Source organism: Pseudonaja textilis, chromosome 3 (assembly GCF_049901715.1).
Source record: "Pseudonaja textilis isolate UNSWEBS1 chromosome 3, rPseTex1.2, whole genome shotgun sequence".
In the NCBI taxonomy this organism is placed as follows: domain Eukaryota; kingdom Metazoa; phylum Chordata; class Lepidosauria; order Squamata; family Elapidae; genus Pseudonaja; species Pseudonaja textilis.
The window spans coordinates 33314864-33333308 of record NC_141992.1 but is presented as its reverse complement, the minus strand read 5'-3'; the positions used below and the strand labels follow the sequence as shown (position 1 = coordinate 33333308).

The 18445-nt window shown below is 43.4% G+C and overlaps 1 protein-coding gene and 1 long non-coding RNA gene across 4 annotated transcripts in view; one reads left to right on the top strand and one right to left on the bottom strand.

Moving 5' to 3' along the window:
* The first annotated feature begins 817 nt into the window (after positions 1-817).
* The window catches only part of MTCL2 (microtubule crosslinking factor 2), a 77658-nt gene continuing 60030 nt past the window's right edge, over positions 818-18445 (top strand). For all 3 annotated transcript variants that reach the window (XM_026697664.2, XM_026697663.2, XM_087929179.1), the window contains exon 1: positions 818-2543. In XM_026697664.2, the coding sequence (XP_026553449.1) occupies positions 1773-2543 (771 nt within the window). In that variant the 5' untranslated portion in view covers positions 818-1772. The remainder of the gene's footprint in view (positions 2544-18445) is intronic.
* On the bottom strand, positions 8439-18383 carry LOC148126062 (uncharacterized). Its single transcript, XR_015742730.1, has 3 exons — positions 18252-18383; positions 11241-11427; positions 8439-9093 (listed from the first exon to the last, which is right to left on the bottom strand). It is a non-coding gene; the product is annotated as an uncharacterized LOC148126062 (long non-coding RNA).

Below are 18445 nucleotides of genomic sequence, written 5' to 3'. Positions count from 1 at the left end.
GAGCCAGAGAACACATACAAGCAACCATTTCTTTCCAAGATAATCATTCCAATGTTTTCTTAGAAAAATGGACTTCATATTATACAATTTTGCTCTTCCAGAATTTGCATCTTATATATGTTGATATGTTATTCCAGTTTTGTTCCATTGTCCCATTGTCTACCTTGGTCTCTGAACGTTAAATGTAATCATGTATTGCAATTTTAACTGAACTCTTGGATGTATAGCAAAGCAACTGTGAAACTGCACTGTGATTTCTTCATGCACCAAACTTTTTGTTTTGTATCACTAGTGGGGAACACAAAGAATAACTGCCTTGCTAAGTGCATAATAAATCATATAGGACTTAAGTCTATTCAAGAGGCCATGAATATTGGCTCTCTTTCATTTTCATGGGGAATTATTCATATAGCACATGGAGGACATTAGTTCCCTCACACTGTATTCCGCCATGACATTATGGGTGTTAAAGTAGAATATATCTGAATACCAGTGTGGGGAACAGTTTTAACGTGTCGCTTTGCAAAATGGTCTATTGTGAAGCAAAAAAATGTAGGCGCTCATCTGAAAGCATTTTGTGGCCATATATATTGGGTCCTGGAAGTTGGAGCTAATTATTTGTATAATTACTTCTGCAATCAATACAATGCCTAATATAACACGCCAATCCCGTGCTCAGTTTGAGGCATTTGGTTTGGGGAAGGCTTGAAGAAAATTTTGCATAATAGAAGTAACATGAATCCTTAGGAGAAAAAAAACAGGGAACATATATGGAAAGCATATGTTTTTCTGTTCCTCCTGAAAGTTTTCTGAGCAAAACTTTCAGGAGGAACAGGAAAAAAAACATACTGCCTGGACCCTTTCTCTCTGCAGAAATAGCTGGACATTATTGCATCCTACATGCACTAGCCCTTCTTCGGGGCTACACTGCTCACAACTAGAGAGCCCTGCCTTGCCTCGGTTTCCAGCTGCGGATTGTTTTGATTTCTGTGGAGAAAATTCAACCGTCGCCTTCTTTCAAAGACAGGGAACAGTGTTCTTTCCTCCTGGGAGTAAAAAAAAAAAGAAAATATCGTGGCTTTGGGATTTGCTTGAGCTACATTTCTTATCATACCGATGTGTGCCTGACCACAAGCCTGCTCAAAAGCCACGCTCTTTTTTAAACCCCAGAGGCAAAGTCGTTTCGACCTCCGCCAGACAGAAACTCCTCAGTAAAGGGACTGTTCGGGGTTCGGAGGGAAAATGACGATGCTACGTGGTGGGTCCAGTCTTGGCTTCCTGGAGAAAAACGGATTCGGGGCGCTGCGTCCTTCGGGTGTTTATTTCTCTGTATTCATCTCGACCCAAGATCGAGATATGCCCTCTCGGCCGTCCGGAGGAGGAGGTCGCTGTTGCCTCGAGGATCCGAGCGCCCCCTCGGGCGCCTCACTCCGCCTTTTGTTCCCAGACCATGCGCGTCACCGTCTTCGCAGCTGGGCGGGGATACCGAGGACGACGAGGAGGAGGAGGAGGAGGGAGCCAACCGAGGAACTGTTGCTGCTTGTGAGGCGGCGGAGACGAGCATCATCGCGGCGTGGCGGCGGATTTACGGCCAGCCTAACCTCTTTTTCGTCCCCCGAGCCGAGCGAGCCTCTCTTGCCGGCGATCCCGCTAAAAGAGCTTGAGCCATCAGGGGAGCCAGCGCGGAAACGAGGGAGGCGGCTTTCCGGCCGGATCATGAGCGATCCCAGCCCCAGACGGCTCCGGAGGGGCCAGTGAGGAGCCGTCCGGGGATGGCAGCAGCAGCAGCGCCGTGCGAGGCGGAACCCAGCCAGCGTCTCGCCTCGGCCCCAGCGCCGCAGCCTCCCGCGCAGCCCGAGAGGAAGAAGCTGCATCGGGCGCCGTCCCCGGCCAGACCCAAGGATGTGCCCGGGTGGTCGCTGGCCAAGAGCCGGCGCGGCAGCCACCCGGGCTCGCCCGTTTTCTTCCCGGGCAAGTCAGGAGCGGCCGGTGGACACTCGCGCCGGGCTGGGAGCGCCAAGGATGGCCGCGGCGAGAAGAAGGGCAAGGCCACGCCGCCGATGGGGTCGCGGGGCTCCGGGAAGGGCTCGGGAGGCCGAGCCGGGGCGAGAGTAAAGGGGCGGAGCCGTCTCCCCGGGGCTGGCGAGGGGGCAGCTGCCTCCGGCGGGGCCGGGAAGGTGCCGTCGGCGCGCTCCCAGCCGCCGCCCGCCTCCAGCCTGACAGACAGCAGCTCGGAGGTGTCGGACTGCAGCGCCTCGGAGGAAGCGAAGGTCCTGTCGCTGCTGGAGCTGGGGGGGCTGAGCGGCGGCGGCAGCAGCGACACCGAATCCCCACCCAGCAGCAGCGCCCCTGCCCAGCCGGCCAGTGCCTCCGCCGATGGCGTATCCCCGCTGCCCGAGGACCTGTCGACGGGGGCCTCGCTGGCCAGCAGCCGCCTCCCTCTCAGCACCTCGCTGGCTTTCTCCGACCTCACCGAGGAGCTGCTGGACGCGGGAGTCGCCCGGGAGTTGGAGGAGCTGCGCTCCGAGAACGATTATCTCAAGGTGAGCGGGGGGCCGGGTTGGGGGCCGGCTGGGCGGAGAGAACAGGCGCACGAGGCTGCTTTCGCATGGGGAGAAGAAAAAAAACAAAAAACACAAAACAAAACCTTCGATTTTGCACAGCGCAGATTCTGCAGCGAATTGTCTCTCCGCCCCCCCAAGGCCTCTTCGTCGTCCAGGCCTTCTGCAGCCACCCAGCCGCCGCTCGGACCTAGGAAGTCTTTGTAAAAGAGGCCCGCCCCTTCCCTCAAAAGATGCCCCGTGGCTCGAATCTGAGAGCTGGCCTCCCCTAATACATGCTCTTATGTGGGACAACCACTTGTACAATGACACCCCCCCCCCCATGTGGTGCTCTCAAGAGCTGCTGCTGCTTCTGCAGCTGTACAAGCCTGCAGCCTTGGAAGGCAGGCAGGCCTAGGACAACTCATCACCATCGTTTCTCCCTCGGCCAGTTCACTGCTAGACAATTCCACATGGGATAACTGGGACGAAGTGAACCAACAAATGTAAGAGTTAGACTAAGAAATGGTGGAATAGAATCATTAAGGAAAGGATGCTAAAGGAGGGACAGAATGAAATGGGAATGGGGAAAAAAATGAAAATAGTCAAAGAAACAGTGGTGGATAATTGTATAGATACCTCGTGTTCATTTGTCCCGCGTTGAATTGTCCCACGGGGAGCTGGCCTGGGTGAGTCAACTGTGGGTGATCTGTGTCATTCTGAGACAATGTGGTGCACCCTGGAGAGCAACCACATTGGGGAAAAGCTGTTCTATAGGGAAGACCTTCTATCTCTAGACTGTACCTGTGGAGGACACTTTGGCTACTCATAGAGGTCACGGCCCGTAAGTATTGTTTAAGACATTTACTGCTAAATGTGTGCAGCCTCCTTCCAATCCTGGAGCAAAAATGGGTCATTGTTGGAATGGTCTTCTTTGTTTTGAAGCAGGTACTCATCAAAGCCTATGGACCAGGAATGACATGTACTTTAGCAAGATCTGTTGTCATGTTGAATTCTGTAGCCCTTTCATTGATGGGGAGTCTAGCTTTATTAGAACAGAGACCGATAATAAAACAAATGTTCACCTTTGTAGAATGTTGGTTATGCGCAGGACATGTATCTTACAACCCTAAAGACACACAACAACATTCTGAAGCTCCTAATTTACATTCTTCTGCCTCAAGAGCATTCAGACCCCATGTTTAAACTATGTGCATGGTTTCAAAAGATTTTTTTTCTTCTGCTAATTCTCCTTTGGCTTACTGAAACAGATGTTCTGCAGTAGAGTTGCTATCTGTCTGTGGATGTGTCAACAACTACAATGTCCAGAATTTGAATCTTTTTGCAACTTTTTTCCAAAAAAATATCCAGAAGGCATTGAGTTTGTTGTGTTACTTATTAGAAGTAAATTATTATACTGATCAATTGCTTTGTAACCACAGTTCTCTAGGTAATAGATTTATAGATTTAGTAGATTTATTTTGATACAGGTGTCTGTTCTTTCTTAGAAACAAAAAGAAAAATGTCCCTAGTCATATTTAATGAAAGGACTCTTACATCTAGGCACCCTTTCTTATGGAACTAGAATTACCTTCTCACATTTCATTTCAATGTTTCAAGAATAGGAGACTGTTCAGGTCTGTTAAGCAAAGATCTCTTGGAATTTATTAGAGCCTGTTAAAGGTTATTCATGGGAAGCTGCTTCTCTATAGCAATTCTAACATCATGTCATTAGGTCATTAGGTTCTGATTGGACAGAGGTTTTCTACAGGACGATTAGGTGCTCTCAGAGTACTATGGCATTAACGTAGAACAGAAAGGTAATTCATATAACAAGCAACTCTAGTTGTACTGAAGGGCAAGAAGTTGTACAGAATTGTAGTTCAGTATGTGTGTATCTTAATGCAGACTTGTTTTTTCCTTTGGAGTCCAGTTTGATTCCATGTATGTATGTATGTATGTATGTATGTATGTATGTACTGTATGCATGTACTGTATGCATGTACTGTATGCATGTATGTATTTATATTCTTCCTTTATTATTTTTTATAAATAACCCAAAGCAGCAAACATACTTAATACTTTCTTCTCCTATTTCTCCTGCAACAGCAAGCTTGCAAGGTGGGTTGGGCTGAGAGAAACTGAGAAACTGACTGGATCACAGTCACCCAAATGGCTTTCATGCCTAAGCTGGGACTAGAATTCACAGTCTCATGTTTTCTACCCCGATGCCTTAAACACTAGACCAAACTAGTCCATACAGTTTTCTAAGCAACATTTTCAGAAGTTGTTTGCCCTTGCCTTATTGCTAAGCCTGATAGAAAGTGACTGGCCAAGGTTACCGAGTTTGTTTCTGTGCTTAAGTTACAATTAAAACTCAGGTTTCTCCAATCCCAGTCCAATGCCTTAGCCATTGGGCCAGACTGACTTTCTGATACATAAGTTAAGATACCTTAAATGGAAATATACATGATCTTGGCAGATATATCCCTGAAATGTGCCACGGTAATGACAATGCCAGGAGTGAGAGGCCATTTTCAGGGGAGAAGTGATAGAGATGTTTAGTCATCTCATGTTCATTGATTCTCTCCCTCACATTGATAATTTTCTTTTTGCTATTTCTAAAATATGTTTCCTTCATATAATGGGGGAATAGTGCTCTTGCCTAGGTACTCTCATGGAGTATACAGTATGAGTAATAAGATATAATTGTGTCCAAGATTTCAGGGCTGATTTCCAAAGGCTGTTTGGAGTGGATAGGAACCTGGGTGTAGGACCTCTCTGCAGCTTTTTAAAGCAGCTGCATCTTTTCCTGGGATTGCAATTTTCAGTAGCTGCAATTTCTATACTATTTCTGGAGGCAACACAGGTTGGTGCATTGCCTTACCTTACATTGCACATAGCAAATTGTGTTTCATATTCACAGTAGAGAAAGACATCTACGTTCCTGCAAAAGTTGTTCACTGTATGTTTCATTCTACTTACTTAATTGTATGGAACGCTACTTTGCTGATGTGCCTCTAGAGTGGTTTACAGACTTTGCTGGAGTACTATTTGAATAATGTAAGAATATTGCTTGTTAGGAAACCCTGCAGTCTGTGAAAGAGAGGGAATGGGGGAGTAATTGGGTTGTTGCCAGATTCAGTTGCTTCTCTGAGCTATTACTATTGAGCAGAGATGATTTTATTTTTCAGGATGGTGTTGGCATGGTAACAGTAGTGTATATTTCCTGAATGGCTGCATGCAACTCCCAGCTTAGAGCGTCCATTACATCCCTAGAAAAGGCAGAGATTCTTACTGCCTCTGACAGATTTCTAATAGAAAGAGATAATTCTATAATTGTAGAATAATATAATTAAAATAATTACATGTGTATATACTCATAGCAGTTTTTTTTTGCCTTTTTGCACTATGCACTCAATGCATTTTTGTGTGAAAAAATGTAAATACTTCTTGGATGTTGAAAAAAAATCGTTCTTAAAGATACCTTGTCCATTTTAAGGGTGGGGTGGATATGCTTACCACTGTTCTATTCCCTCTTTGGAACAGTGTTCCCCTAATATCACACAGGTTCTGACCCTGTTAGCTTTTTGCAAGGCAATTAAGTTCTTGAGGAAGTCATTTTAGTCTCTCCTGATAAAGGGTTCATGAATGTTCCTTAGTGTCAGCCTTTTTTTTTAATTCCAAAGTTATTTTTTCACATTGTTATATCATGTTATTTATTTTTGGAGGTCTGTAAGATTCTCGGAAGCAGATATAATCAGAGTGTGATATAAGATTAGTACAATAAAAATAAATAAAATATTTTGATCTCACTTACTGCAGTAGAATTCTAAAATAAAAATACAAATTAATTGGTGGATACCTGAAGTCTCCTACCCATAGTCCACATTAATATTATACTTAAATCAAACATACAAGCTGAGGAAGACAGCAGAACTCAGTTTCCAACGTTGTCTAATACAGGTGCTCCTCCAGGTATCCATGAGTATCATTTATTTCTGCAGGGAGGATGAGGTTTGTGTCAGATGTAGCCTTCAGCAAACAAGGTTGTGATGCCAGATGTCCTGGAGGCCTTCATGGCTGCACATACAAAGACCCCCATTCTGCCAATGCGAAGATGTGTGCATCTGCATCAGATGAATGATGTCATGAAGGCTCTGTTGTCTGTCTCTCCACCCTCCCTCCCTTCCTCCCAATGCCCCTTCTAATAATCTTACGGATACCTAAACAAGAGTTTTGTTTTTATCAATGAAGCTGCAGACAATTGAAATTGACTAGGGAACATAGGAGTGGTTGCTAAAGAAAAATGAAAGGTAACTCCTTGGGAGATTGACACAGAGGACTGAGAAGTCTAGTTTGATTGACAAATGAATTTTTAACATTTATTTAGGGTATATAGAATAACAGAGTTGGAAGGGATCTTGGAGGTCTTCTAGTCCAAACCTCTGCTCAGGCAAGAAAACCTATACTATTTCAGATAGTTTGTTCACTCTCTTCTTTAAAAACTTCCAGTGTTGAAGCATTCACAAGTTCTGGAGGAAAGTTTTCCCACTGATTGATTGTTCTGTCAGGAAATTTTTCCTTAGTTCTAAGTTGCTTGTCTCCTTGTCTAGTTTCCATCCATTGCTTCTTTTCCTGCTTTCAGGAAGCAACGGATGGAAACTAATCAAGGAGAGAAACCTATTTTGCCTATTGGCATTTCTCGTCTGAGGCATCCCCATGTTGAATCTTCGTTGTATCCTCCTTGAGTGTCCCTTTTCTAACTTTCTGTGTTCCTGCATATCCACATCTGTATTCTAGTTTTGCAGTGTACAAACATTTCCAGATATTATGTTCAGATAAATGTTGGTCCCTGCTTTGCCTTCAGGTAAACTATGAGACAAAGATTGACTCTGTTGAAATCAAACTTAGCTGCTTTGTAAAAAATACTGTTTGATAGTCTAAATATTATAGAATTGACTTAGCATCTAATATCATTTAATAATCTGCTTTGTCTTGCTGCAAGCAAGAAAAAATGCGGATGTCTTAACCAGACAATGCCACAGGAAGCGACTGATGGGTATCAAGAAGCACTAGATTATACCACAAATCTCTTTTGACTTATCCCTTATAGGCATAGTTTTTATATCATGGATGCCCACCATTTATTTTGAGACCTGAAGTTTAGAATTTTGAATGCTCAGAATTCAGTGTGAGATTGCAAAGATGTGGTACAAAACCCATTGCATATATTGGATCAGCACAGTTTGTCCTGGTTTCTCAGGATGGTGAATTTTTTGGCTCAAGGCTGAAGACTCATTACGAGAATCCAAATAAAGCCAAATAAAGTAGTGAATTATACCTCCCCTTTCCTTCTAACTATAGGAAAATTGGCAGGCAGTCAAGATTTCATTTAGGCTGGCCTTTCTCAATATTCTGATAGAAAACGGCTGCAGAGATTCAAAGTTGTCATGGCAGTGTGACAACATTTCATACTAATTAGAAATATATAAGGGTGCTTATATTACATTTTTTTGGTCATGATCCAGCCAGTGTTAAGAGCAATTGAAAATTAAAATGGTGTGTTTAACAGTACAGTCATTTTCAGGTTTTTGTAGAAGCAAATTCCAAGGAATTTGATAGAGCTATTTTCCAGTAATTACTTTGTATGTATATGTATATTGTACAAATCACTTCACATATAAGTAGAAGTAAGTCCCAGTGAGTTCAAGGTAATTTATTCCTGTGTAAGTAATAACAGTTTGCATGGATTTGAGAAAAATTAAAATGCAAATCTTGATTAATTCCATATTAAGCATTTTTAATTCTCTTGTTATACCTTAGTGATTCACCTTTGAATGAGAATTGCTTTTTATCTGAGATTTGCCAATTCTGCATTTGTACTATTTGTTTATTATAGTAGAAGCTGATTTATCCTCCTACTGATGGAATGCTCCTGTTTATCATCTTGCTTTTAATAATTTTTTGCTCCATAGAGATTTTTTTGGTGCTGTCATTAACAAACAGAATATGACACACAAACTTTGCAAGAGGTGTTTTACTACATCAGAACAACATTTATTTGTCACAGCTCAATATTAAAGAATGTTATTAAAATAAACCGTACAAATGTACTAGAATATAAAAATGAAGAAAGAAAGAAAAATCACTTCAGTTACTTTCACAATATGTAGTTTACACGAAACATTTAGAATGTTATTGCTTTCTGTAGTAGTGTAGTTGAAGAAATCAGAATGGAGAATAGTCAGGTTATTTCCAGCAAAGAGAAGGAAAGGAAGGACTTCAAGTATGAGCTAACAATGTTGGCTCTGAAAGCTGATTCTGTTTTGAAATCAGAATAGAATTGACTTATCTATCCAGCATATTATACTCATCAGTCTATAGATGTTACAGTGGGATGCAGCATAGGAAGCACGTTCCTTCTTCAGCTTTGAAAACGTTTGTTCACTGATGTTGCTGGTGCTGTTGTGATTACAAAGTATCATCTCTTTGCCTTTTGTGAGGTCAGGATATCAATCTAGTGGCTCCAGTGACAATTGTTTTTCCTGGGCTAATAGATGGAAATAGGAAGTTTTTAATTGGGACTGCAGTGAGGAGAAAACAATAAAAAATAAGTGTTTTCTTTCCGTTTTTTTTCCTACCCAGTTTGCAGAATATGAGCAAAGAACTATAAGCTGTTGCATTAGGCTTTATTTGCAGCTTTTATGTATCTGAGGTTGCTGTGGGTTAAATAATTATATTCCCTCTGGGAAAATGCACGAATATCAAGATGCCTCTGTGGATTTGTTTGGTTCTATATTATTGATCCAAGGAGCACAGCATGCTTTGTGGAAGTTGTGATCGGGCTTTGTGTTTGAAATTCCTTTCCTCATCTTACTTTACCAGGGAGGAGGCTTGCTGGGGAGGGCGGGGGGTGGGGGCAAGAGGGAGCAAGTACCGGTACCATGCTTTGCTTTCCCTTTTTGGCTTCTCTTCAGAGACCTACCAAACAAAGCTGACAGGAGAATAGTAGTATTGGGGAGCTGTTATGCCTTTAAGAGAATAGCATAGAGATGGCTGCCTTGTCATCACAGGGTGTGGGGAACAAGAGCTCCGAGGCCCTGCTCAGCAGAATGGAAAATGTGAGATGTGATACGGCAACAGCTGCAGAGGGAAGGGAAGACAAAGAATGGGCTCTCAAATTTTATTTGAAAAAAGGGGCGGAGATAGCTGTAAGCCAATCCTTTTTCAGAATAGCAGATATAGGCATAGATGGGATTCAATCTGGCATTAGCCTAGGAGTAGCCTGCTCATCTTTAGTCAGGCTGTTCCTTGTTACTGTGATCCACCCTCCCTTTCTGCACGAACAATGACTACTGTGGGCCTTTTACCTAGTCCTCCCCTTCCTAGAAAAACAAAACAAAACTAGAGCTTGGGTATAAGTCTGCTTTGTTTTTTTCTTTTCCACAAGTGTGGAACAGATAGTACAGAAAAATAAATGTGTATTTGTAAATACTCTTGTTTTCTACAGGTAGGTACATAAAGTCTATGACACTGAATATATACCATGTATCCTGAGTTTTTAATTTTCATTTGTAGCTTTCTCTTTCTCTTTATTTAGCAATATCATAATGGCAATTGAACACAGCCTTTACAGAAATACAATTTCTGTAACTAGTTTAGTTTGGAAAGCTCGGCATAGCGCTTGCATTCTGTATAAACTAACAGTTGTATGTTAGGAGATAACAGTGCATTTCACTGAGCAGAAAAGTGACCATTGATACAGCATAATTGTAAACAATGTATCATTTGATTCATGCAGAAAATAATATGCAATTTATATATGTTACCTTGTATTGTGCAATACACAACGATAATATAGCGGGTAATATCTTTCCATTTTGAATCAATATATTTGCTTTTGTATGGCTTCAGAGCTCCTCATTATTTGACTGTTAATTAATGGAGGAAATTGTAAATTGCTGGATGCTATTTCCTTCATTTCTCCTCTCCCGTTCCTCATTACTTATGAGTTGTTGGTGGATGAGTATGCAAAAGGAACATGCAAGAAAAGTGTTGTGCACTAAAGTGTTTAGTTTTTATGTTGCACTGCATTTTTAAAAAATGGTAACAGATTTCTTGAATTGTATTGTTAAACACAGATGTTGCACCAGTGGTGCGTATTAATTATAGTTGATATCAAACAATAATATAATGGCATTTCTAAAGACATGGTGGAAATACTGTGCAGATACAGTAATTATACATTGTCGCCTCAGTCATAGAACACAAAGCCATCACTTAATTGAATATACCTATGGCATGCTTGGGATGTTCATATCTATAGTTACAGTTGCATTCACTTCATATGCTAAATCATGTTTACTTTTTTATTGTAAACATCTTTGATTTTTTTTAAAAAATTAAGAAGTGATATAGAAATATTTAAATAAATAAATATAATTAATCCAGTTGCTGGAGTTTCCACAACATGTTACACCATGATGGGCTGTGTATAACAAATGAGGTCAAGTGTAGTTCAGGATGTATGAACACAGCCTGTATCTTAATGTGTTGCAATTCAAATTTTTTTACTACCGGTTCTGTGGGTGTGGCTTGGTGGGCATGGCAGGGGAAGGATACTGTAAAATCTCCATTCCCACCCCACTCCAGAAGGAAGGTTGCTACAAAATCCCATTCCCTCCCCACCCCACTAACCTGCTTTCCAGCTCCATTTTCCTGTGCAGGGCAACAAAAGAAGACCCAGCCAATCAGCTGGGACTCAGGAGGCAGAGACTAGATGGGGGCAGGGCCAGTCAGAGGTGGTATTTGCCGATTCTCTGAACTACCCAACATTTCCACTACCAGTTCTCCAGAACTGGTCAGAACCTGCTGAATATTACCTCTGTAGTACAAGTAATCATTTATTTGCAACCATAATGGAACCTGACATTTTCATTGTAACTCATGACAGTTGTAAATCAAGGCACCCATGTGACCAACCAGATTTTACGATGTTTTTTGTGGCAGTTGTTAAATGAACACAGTGATTATTAAGCGAGTCAATGCATTCCTTTAGCAGGTTTTTTAGTCAGAAACTGGGTAAAAAAAACCACAGGACTGCAGAATACTGCAACTGTCTTAAAGACAAGACCATTGTCAACCACTTGAATGGTGGTCATGTGACCATGGGGGGGGGGCAGTGCTGCTATTGGAACCCTGGAACTGGGTCATAAGTACCTTTTGGGAATGGTCTGTGTAACTTTTGCAAGCGACAGGATGTTAAGTGAGGACTACCTGTAAGCCAGGTTATTAATGAAGGTTGTGTTTGCCCTATCTTCACATTATTTCTTTTGAGTATACGGCAGTTTTAATTTTTCATAGTTTCTTGCCATGTCCAAAATGAGAAACTGTGGTTATTAATATGCCCATTGAAGCTATCCAAAATTCTAAGTGAACTTTATGAAGCTGGCCTGTTTGGTTTAATTTGATAGCCAGAGTTTTCAGTTGTAATTAATTTCATTGCAGACTGAGAAATGAGGAAGGAATACAAAAATACTTCTATACCAGACAAGACTTGATCATAATTTAGTGAAAGTAGTAATAAAGTTTGTGGGATTATGGATAAAAAGTCTCTCTGTCTCTGTCTCTGTCTCTGTCTCTGTCTCTCTCTCTCTCTCTCTCTCTCTCTCCCTCACACACACACACACACACACACACACACAAACATTTTTAATGCTTTTCATCTTCTTCTTGTCTAATCTTGGAGAGAATTGTTGCATTGGGAAACCTTTGTTGCATTTGGGAAATGGCCAGGTTTTGTTTTATCCCCCCCACCCCGCCAATTTCTTTTAGCGTTCTCATTCTTCCAACCTCAGTTCTACGCTCAACATTTTAGGAAAGATCATTCCTCATTTAGAGTTGATTAACTGCCCTCAAATTGCTACTCACCCTGTCTTTTATTTCTGGTTTACATTAATGTGTAGATTCATGTGCCTGAATAGTAAAGTAGCATAACATTGTGAATGGAGGATAATGATTGTGTTATTTTTAAGTAACAAGGACTGTTAACCTTCTTACAAATTATAGTAAAGGACAGAGGATAGCAGCATCAGTGGGAGAGATCCAGATGTTTGGATACAGATTGAACTTGGTGAACTTCAATGTGCTCACTACAAAAGTAGCATGCAAAGAAAGTTCTTGGTTATGAATATTGGTTGGTGATGGTACTTAACTTATTTTTTAAAATAAAAGAATACTGTAGTCATTACAAATGTATTTTCTGTTTGTAAAATGTTGGAGAGTTGGCATGAACTTTAGTATTTTCTCATAATTAGCTGATCTAAAAGCTTAAGCATAGTCTACAGGTGATTGGTAACACATTTTCTAAAGTCTGATGTTATGCTATATCACTTCCTCCTGGAGAGCAATTTTACCCATGCAGTCACACTGAGCCTTTGACTGGCTGTGGTTTATCCCATGGCTGTGGTTCAGGCTGGTTGAAAAAGCTTTTTGGTTTTTTGCTTACCTTATCTATTTTGATATTACATATTATGTTTTCTCAAACTATCTCAATATTTATGTGAACATATTAAATAAACCTCTTCCTTTTCCTGCAGGGGTGTCAAACTTGCATCGTCACAGCGTCGTCACGTGACGTATCACAATTTCCCTCCCCTTCGCTAAACTGGGCAGGGGTGGGTCTAGCACATGACACATCTGGCCTGTGGGCCATGAGTTTGACACCCCTGTTCTCCTCCATGCTGCATCGAGAGCCCAGGATGGGTTGACTCCTTCCTATGACATCATTTAGCTGGCACTCCCATGGAGCCAGAAGATATCCTGAAACCGGATGATAAACGTTCCGAACAGGCCCTCCAGCACAATCACCAGGGCGCTGCATGGGCTGTTCAGGCTTCAACAGCAGCATCCTTTTTCACGAGGGCATCCATACGGTGGCTGCGCCAACTCCAGAATAGATTGCCTACATCTGACCTTCGGTCTCACCAAGACCTTAATAAGATTATTACAGCGGCAGAATTCACTGCAGATGCCACTCCCAAATTTGCATCTAGGGCCATGGCACCTTCTGTAGCAACAAGAAGACTGCTATGGCTCAGAAATTGGCAGGCAGAGTCACGCCGAAAATGGAAGCTGGCTTCAGTTCCATTCACGGGCGATAAGTTTTTTGGTGGGCGGGCAGGCTGCTTGTAGGAGGCGACCTGGCGGCGCTCCGGGCTTCCCCTCTGCCGCACAGCTCGGGGCCAGCTGCGCGCGCCCGAGAGGAAAAAGCAAGCCGCAAGTTGCTGGGAAGTTGCTTGGGTGCTGGGAGCCGCCATCGTGGTGAGCGGCTCGTCGGGCACGTACGCGAGGAGGAGGGCTTTTAAAGTGCTGCCCGAGCAGGACTGCCGAGCCGGGAAATGGGTCACCAAGGCAGGGCAAGGCTCCACCAGCAGCGGCCTAGCTTTAGGTGGGCTTGGATGCCCCTGAGCGCGGTTTGCTGTTTGTTGTCTCCTGGGACTCGCGTTTGGAAAGTGTGGAAAGTAGTAGCAGGAGCAGCCGCTGTGTTATTTTTTTCTTTTTATATATATATATATATATATATATATATATATATATATATATATATATATATATATATTATGTGTGTGTGTGTGTGTGTGTGTGTGTGTGTGTGTGTGTGTGTGTGTGTGTGTGTATATTTTATAAAGGGCCCATTATAAAATGAAGCAAATTATATATATATTGGCCCTTGAACGCAGATCTGATTTTCCATGTGGCCCCCGACAGAAATTAATTGCCCACCCCTGCTCTTAAGTAATCCCTCGTTCTCCCCACCTGTTGGAGGTCACCTAGCCTTCTTTGCCTCCAAATGGGAGGAGTCAATGATGGATGCCTGCGTGCTCAGCACTATTAGGTCAGGGTTACAATTGGACTTCCTAAAGCCACCCCCTCCAATCTTTTTGATCTGTCCTGTCTCTCGGGACATTTCCAGTCAGGCCCTCATGAATCAGGCCATTCAACACCTTCTTGAAATCAAAGGTATTCAACCTGTTCCCCCCTCTCCACGGGGACGTGGGCTTTACTCTCGCCTTTTCATCATTCCCAAAGCCTCAGGGGTGGTGGTGAACCATCCTTGATCTAAAATTTCTCAACCAATTTGAAAAATACAGGCAATTTAAAATGCAGACACTGCATTCTATTTTAGAGAGTATTCGGGAGGGCGATCGCCTCTCTTCCATTAATCTCACGGAGGCTCTCCTCCACATCCCCATTTGGCCTCATCATTGCCAGTTTCTCTGTTTCTGTTAGCAGAATACCCATTACCAGCACCGAGCACTTCCCTTTGGCCTCTCATCGGCTTCAAGGGTCTTCACAAAGGTTCTGGCAGCATTGATGGCATCTCTGCTTTCTGTTCCAATGAGGATCCAATGCTACTTGGACAACATTTTGATTCTTTCCTCTTCCATCCTTGCAACCAATCAGGATCTGCAAATTACCTTGTCATGTCTCCAGAGCCACAGATATATCCACTCCCATCCACTCCAATGGTTCCTGCTTCCCTACCAACAAGCAGGAACCAGCCACTCATCCATCAAGGTCCCGCACAAATCTGGAGATCTCTCAATTGGTGGCATTCTCCGTTAATCTGGAAGGGACTCCTGTTCAGCGTCCCAGACAGGCTAGTGATAACCACTGATGCCAGTGTCCTGGGTTGGGGTTCCCATATGCAGGGCCAGATAGCTCAGGGCATTGGTCCAGGTCAGAGCAGGCCCTTCCCATAAATTGGCTAGAGCTCAGAGCCATTTTTCTAGCTCTCAAGCATTTCAGGCACTCAGTGACCAGCTCTCATGTTCTAGTCCTTATGGACAACATGGCCGCAATGGCTCATGTCAACTGACAAGGGGGGAACGAGGTCCAGAGCCCTCATGGAAGAGGCTCAACGGTTGGGGTTATGGGCAGAGCAACACCTGTTGTTGATCTCGGTGGACCACTTCTCTGGGATCGACAACTCCCAGGCCGACTGGCTCAGCAGGAGCCTAGTCGACCAGGCAGAATGGTCCATTCCTCTGATGCTGTTCAGGGACCTTTCCCTCAGATTTGGAACGCCGGAGGTGGATCTCTTCTCTACTCCTCAAAACGCCCAGGTCACCAGATTCTTCACCAGGTTTCCTTACCAGGGAGTGGAGGGGACCAATGCTCTTCGGCGCAGATGGCCCAAGGGTCTCCTCTAAGCCTTTCCCCCGCTCCCATCATTCCAGCAGTAATTTGGAAGATGTTGGAGGAATGAGTGGAGCTCCTCCTCCTGGCACCCTATTGGCCAAGGAGGCCCTGGTTTGCGGACCTGGTCAACCTATCGGTGGCTTCTCCTTGGAGGATCCCAGGCCATCTAATCTCCCTTCATCAGGGGATTCTGCTCCACCCGGAGCCCCAGTGGCTCAAGCTGACCATGTGGCACTTGAGCGGCAGTGGCTAGAGGCTGATCTTCCAGAAGGGGTCATCATCACTATCCTGAAATCTTGCAAACCTACAAGGCACATCTATGATGCCACCTGGAAGGCCCTTTCCCGATGGTGCCTTAGGGAGGGTCTCTCTCCTGCTTCAGCCCAGTTGGCAGAGGTTCTTAGATTCCTTCAGCTGATCTGGAGAAAGGTTTGGCCCCCAACACCTTACGCAGGCAAGTTGAGGCCCTCTCCTCAGTTCTCTCATGGGGTTTGCTTCCTTCCTTATCCCATCACACTTCAGTCAGGAGGTTTTTGAAAGGGGCTTCCAACCTGCACCCACTGGTGGTTCACAGGTCTCCTTCCTGGGATCTTCATGTGGTCCTTAATGACCTTACAAAGCCCCCCTTTGAACCACTTAGAACATTGTCTCTCCATTTCCTGACTCTGAAGGTAGTGTTCCTCGTTTCCATCCCTTCAGCTAGGCGGGTATCCGAGCTCGCTGCTCTTTCCATCAGACAGGACCTTTGTTCCTTTCACGATGATAGGGTTGTCCTCTGTCTGGACCCCTCATTTATTCCAAAGGTTAACACCTGGTTTCACAGGTCCCAGGACATTATGTTGCCTGGCTTCTGCCCCCTCTCGCACCATGACTTAGAGCAGCAATGGCACATGCTAGACGTAGGAAGAGCTCTTAGAATATACATTAAGCGCACTTCCTCCTTCAGGAAGTCGGAAGCCATGTTTGTTTCCTTCCCCTTCTCACTTGGGGCACAAGGCATCTTCTCCTACTATTAGCAGGTGGGTCAGATCTTGCACTGAGCAGGCCTACAAAGCTGCGGCCCTTCTGGTTCCTCGAGGTCTGACGGCCGCACTCTACCAGAAGTGTAGCCACTTCTGCTGTCTGGGCGACCCAAGCACCCTTGGAGGAGATCTGCCGTGCGGCCACGTGGACATCCTCGTCTCCTTTCATCAGATACTACCATCTGGATGCTTTTGCCTAGGCAGCCTTCGGCAGACGGGTGCTTCAACGAGTGATTCAACAGTCGGTGTGATGAGCCGGACGAGGACCCGCCTGTGGACATGCAAGCTTTGGTATGTCCCATCCTGGGCTCTCGATGCAGCATGGAGGAGAATGGGCGTTGGTAGAGGTTACCCTGAACGCCCTTTCTATCTATGCTGCGAGAGAGCCCAGCCCCTCCCTTGATTCATCCAGAGAGGGTAAGACATATTTCTGTATTTATTTTGGGCTTTCAGAGACACCTTTCAGTCTGTCAAGTATCTTCGCCAAAGCTGGGGTCTCTCCCGCGGGCTGGGTTTTATATCTTAGTACAGACTCAGCTAAATGACATCATAGGAAGGAGTCAACTCATCCTGGGCTCTCTCGCAGCATAGATAGAAAGGGCGTTCAGGGTAACTTCTACCAACGCCCATTTTATTGGATAGCCAAGACAAGCTGCATTCTAGAGAATTCACATTATTGGCCTATCTTGTTGTCCACTTAAAATAGTTATAGAACAAAATGCTAATATGTTATCCTATTGTATCCACATTATTGGGACTGAGATACATTATTAAGAGAATAAAAACTCTGCACAGTCAAAAACAGTAATGGAAGTAAAGTAATAAGTGAAAAAAGGGGGAAAGAAAGAGAAGAAACAAAAGAAAATTATCAGGGAATGGCTTCCAAATGAACAGCATTTACAAGTACATTTATATTTTACCCTCTTTCCCAAAGGCTACAACATAATTTCCTTCTTTCCATAATCTACCATTTCTCGTCACCCAACCCTTAAATCCCAAATTCATTTTTTAAACAAAACGATTATAAAAGGATTTAAGTCACCAATAAATATGGTTACTTACTTATTGTTACTTATTATTATTATTGTCCTTTCCCTAATCAGACAAATCAATTGTTGTTTATTGTAAACCTTGGCTCTTGGACTGTTTAAAAAAATAAAGAATAAATAAAGTGGTCTGTTTGGGGAGTAGCAATAATCTACCTGACTTAGAGTTTCTGAGAGCTCTGCACTCATCAAGATAGCCCTGCTGTACTTTCTTTATAAATCTTTTCTTATTTTATCCTGGTAAATTATAGCAATGTTCCTTTTGCTATCCTGTGGTTTGGAGTTAATTGAAAGCTGCTGCTTATGTTCTCTTTAATCTCTAAGGAAATGTTCCCTTGTCATTTCTTGAAGTCGTTTTCCCTTTTGCAGTGAGATCATAAATATACAAGTTGAGCTATTGCTGATAAGGTCAGATTCATGTAATATTATATTTTTACCTTTTTCTCAGTTTGAAGCCTCATAACACAGCATTTTTCTCCTTTCCTGTAGTTTTGTTGAAGTATATTTCCAGTGACAGAAGTGTTACGTAGGCAATTTGGCATTAGGAAAGTATTTTCAGATTGAAGAGAATACAGAGTTGGGCTGCTACCACTTCGGACCGGTTCTAGTGAACCAGTAATTCTGGTGAGCA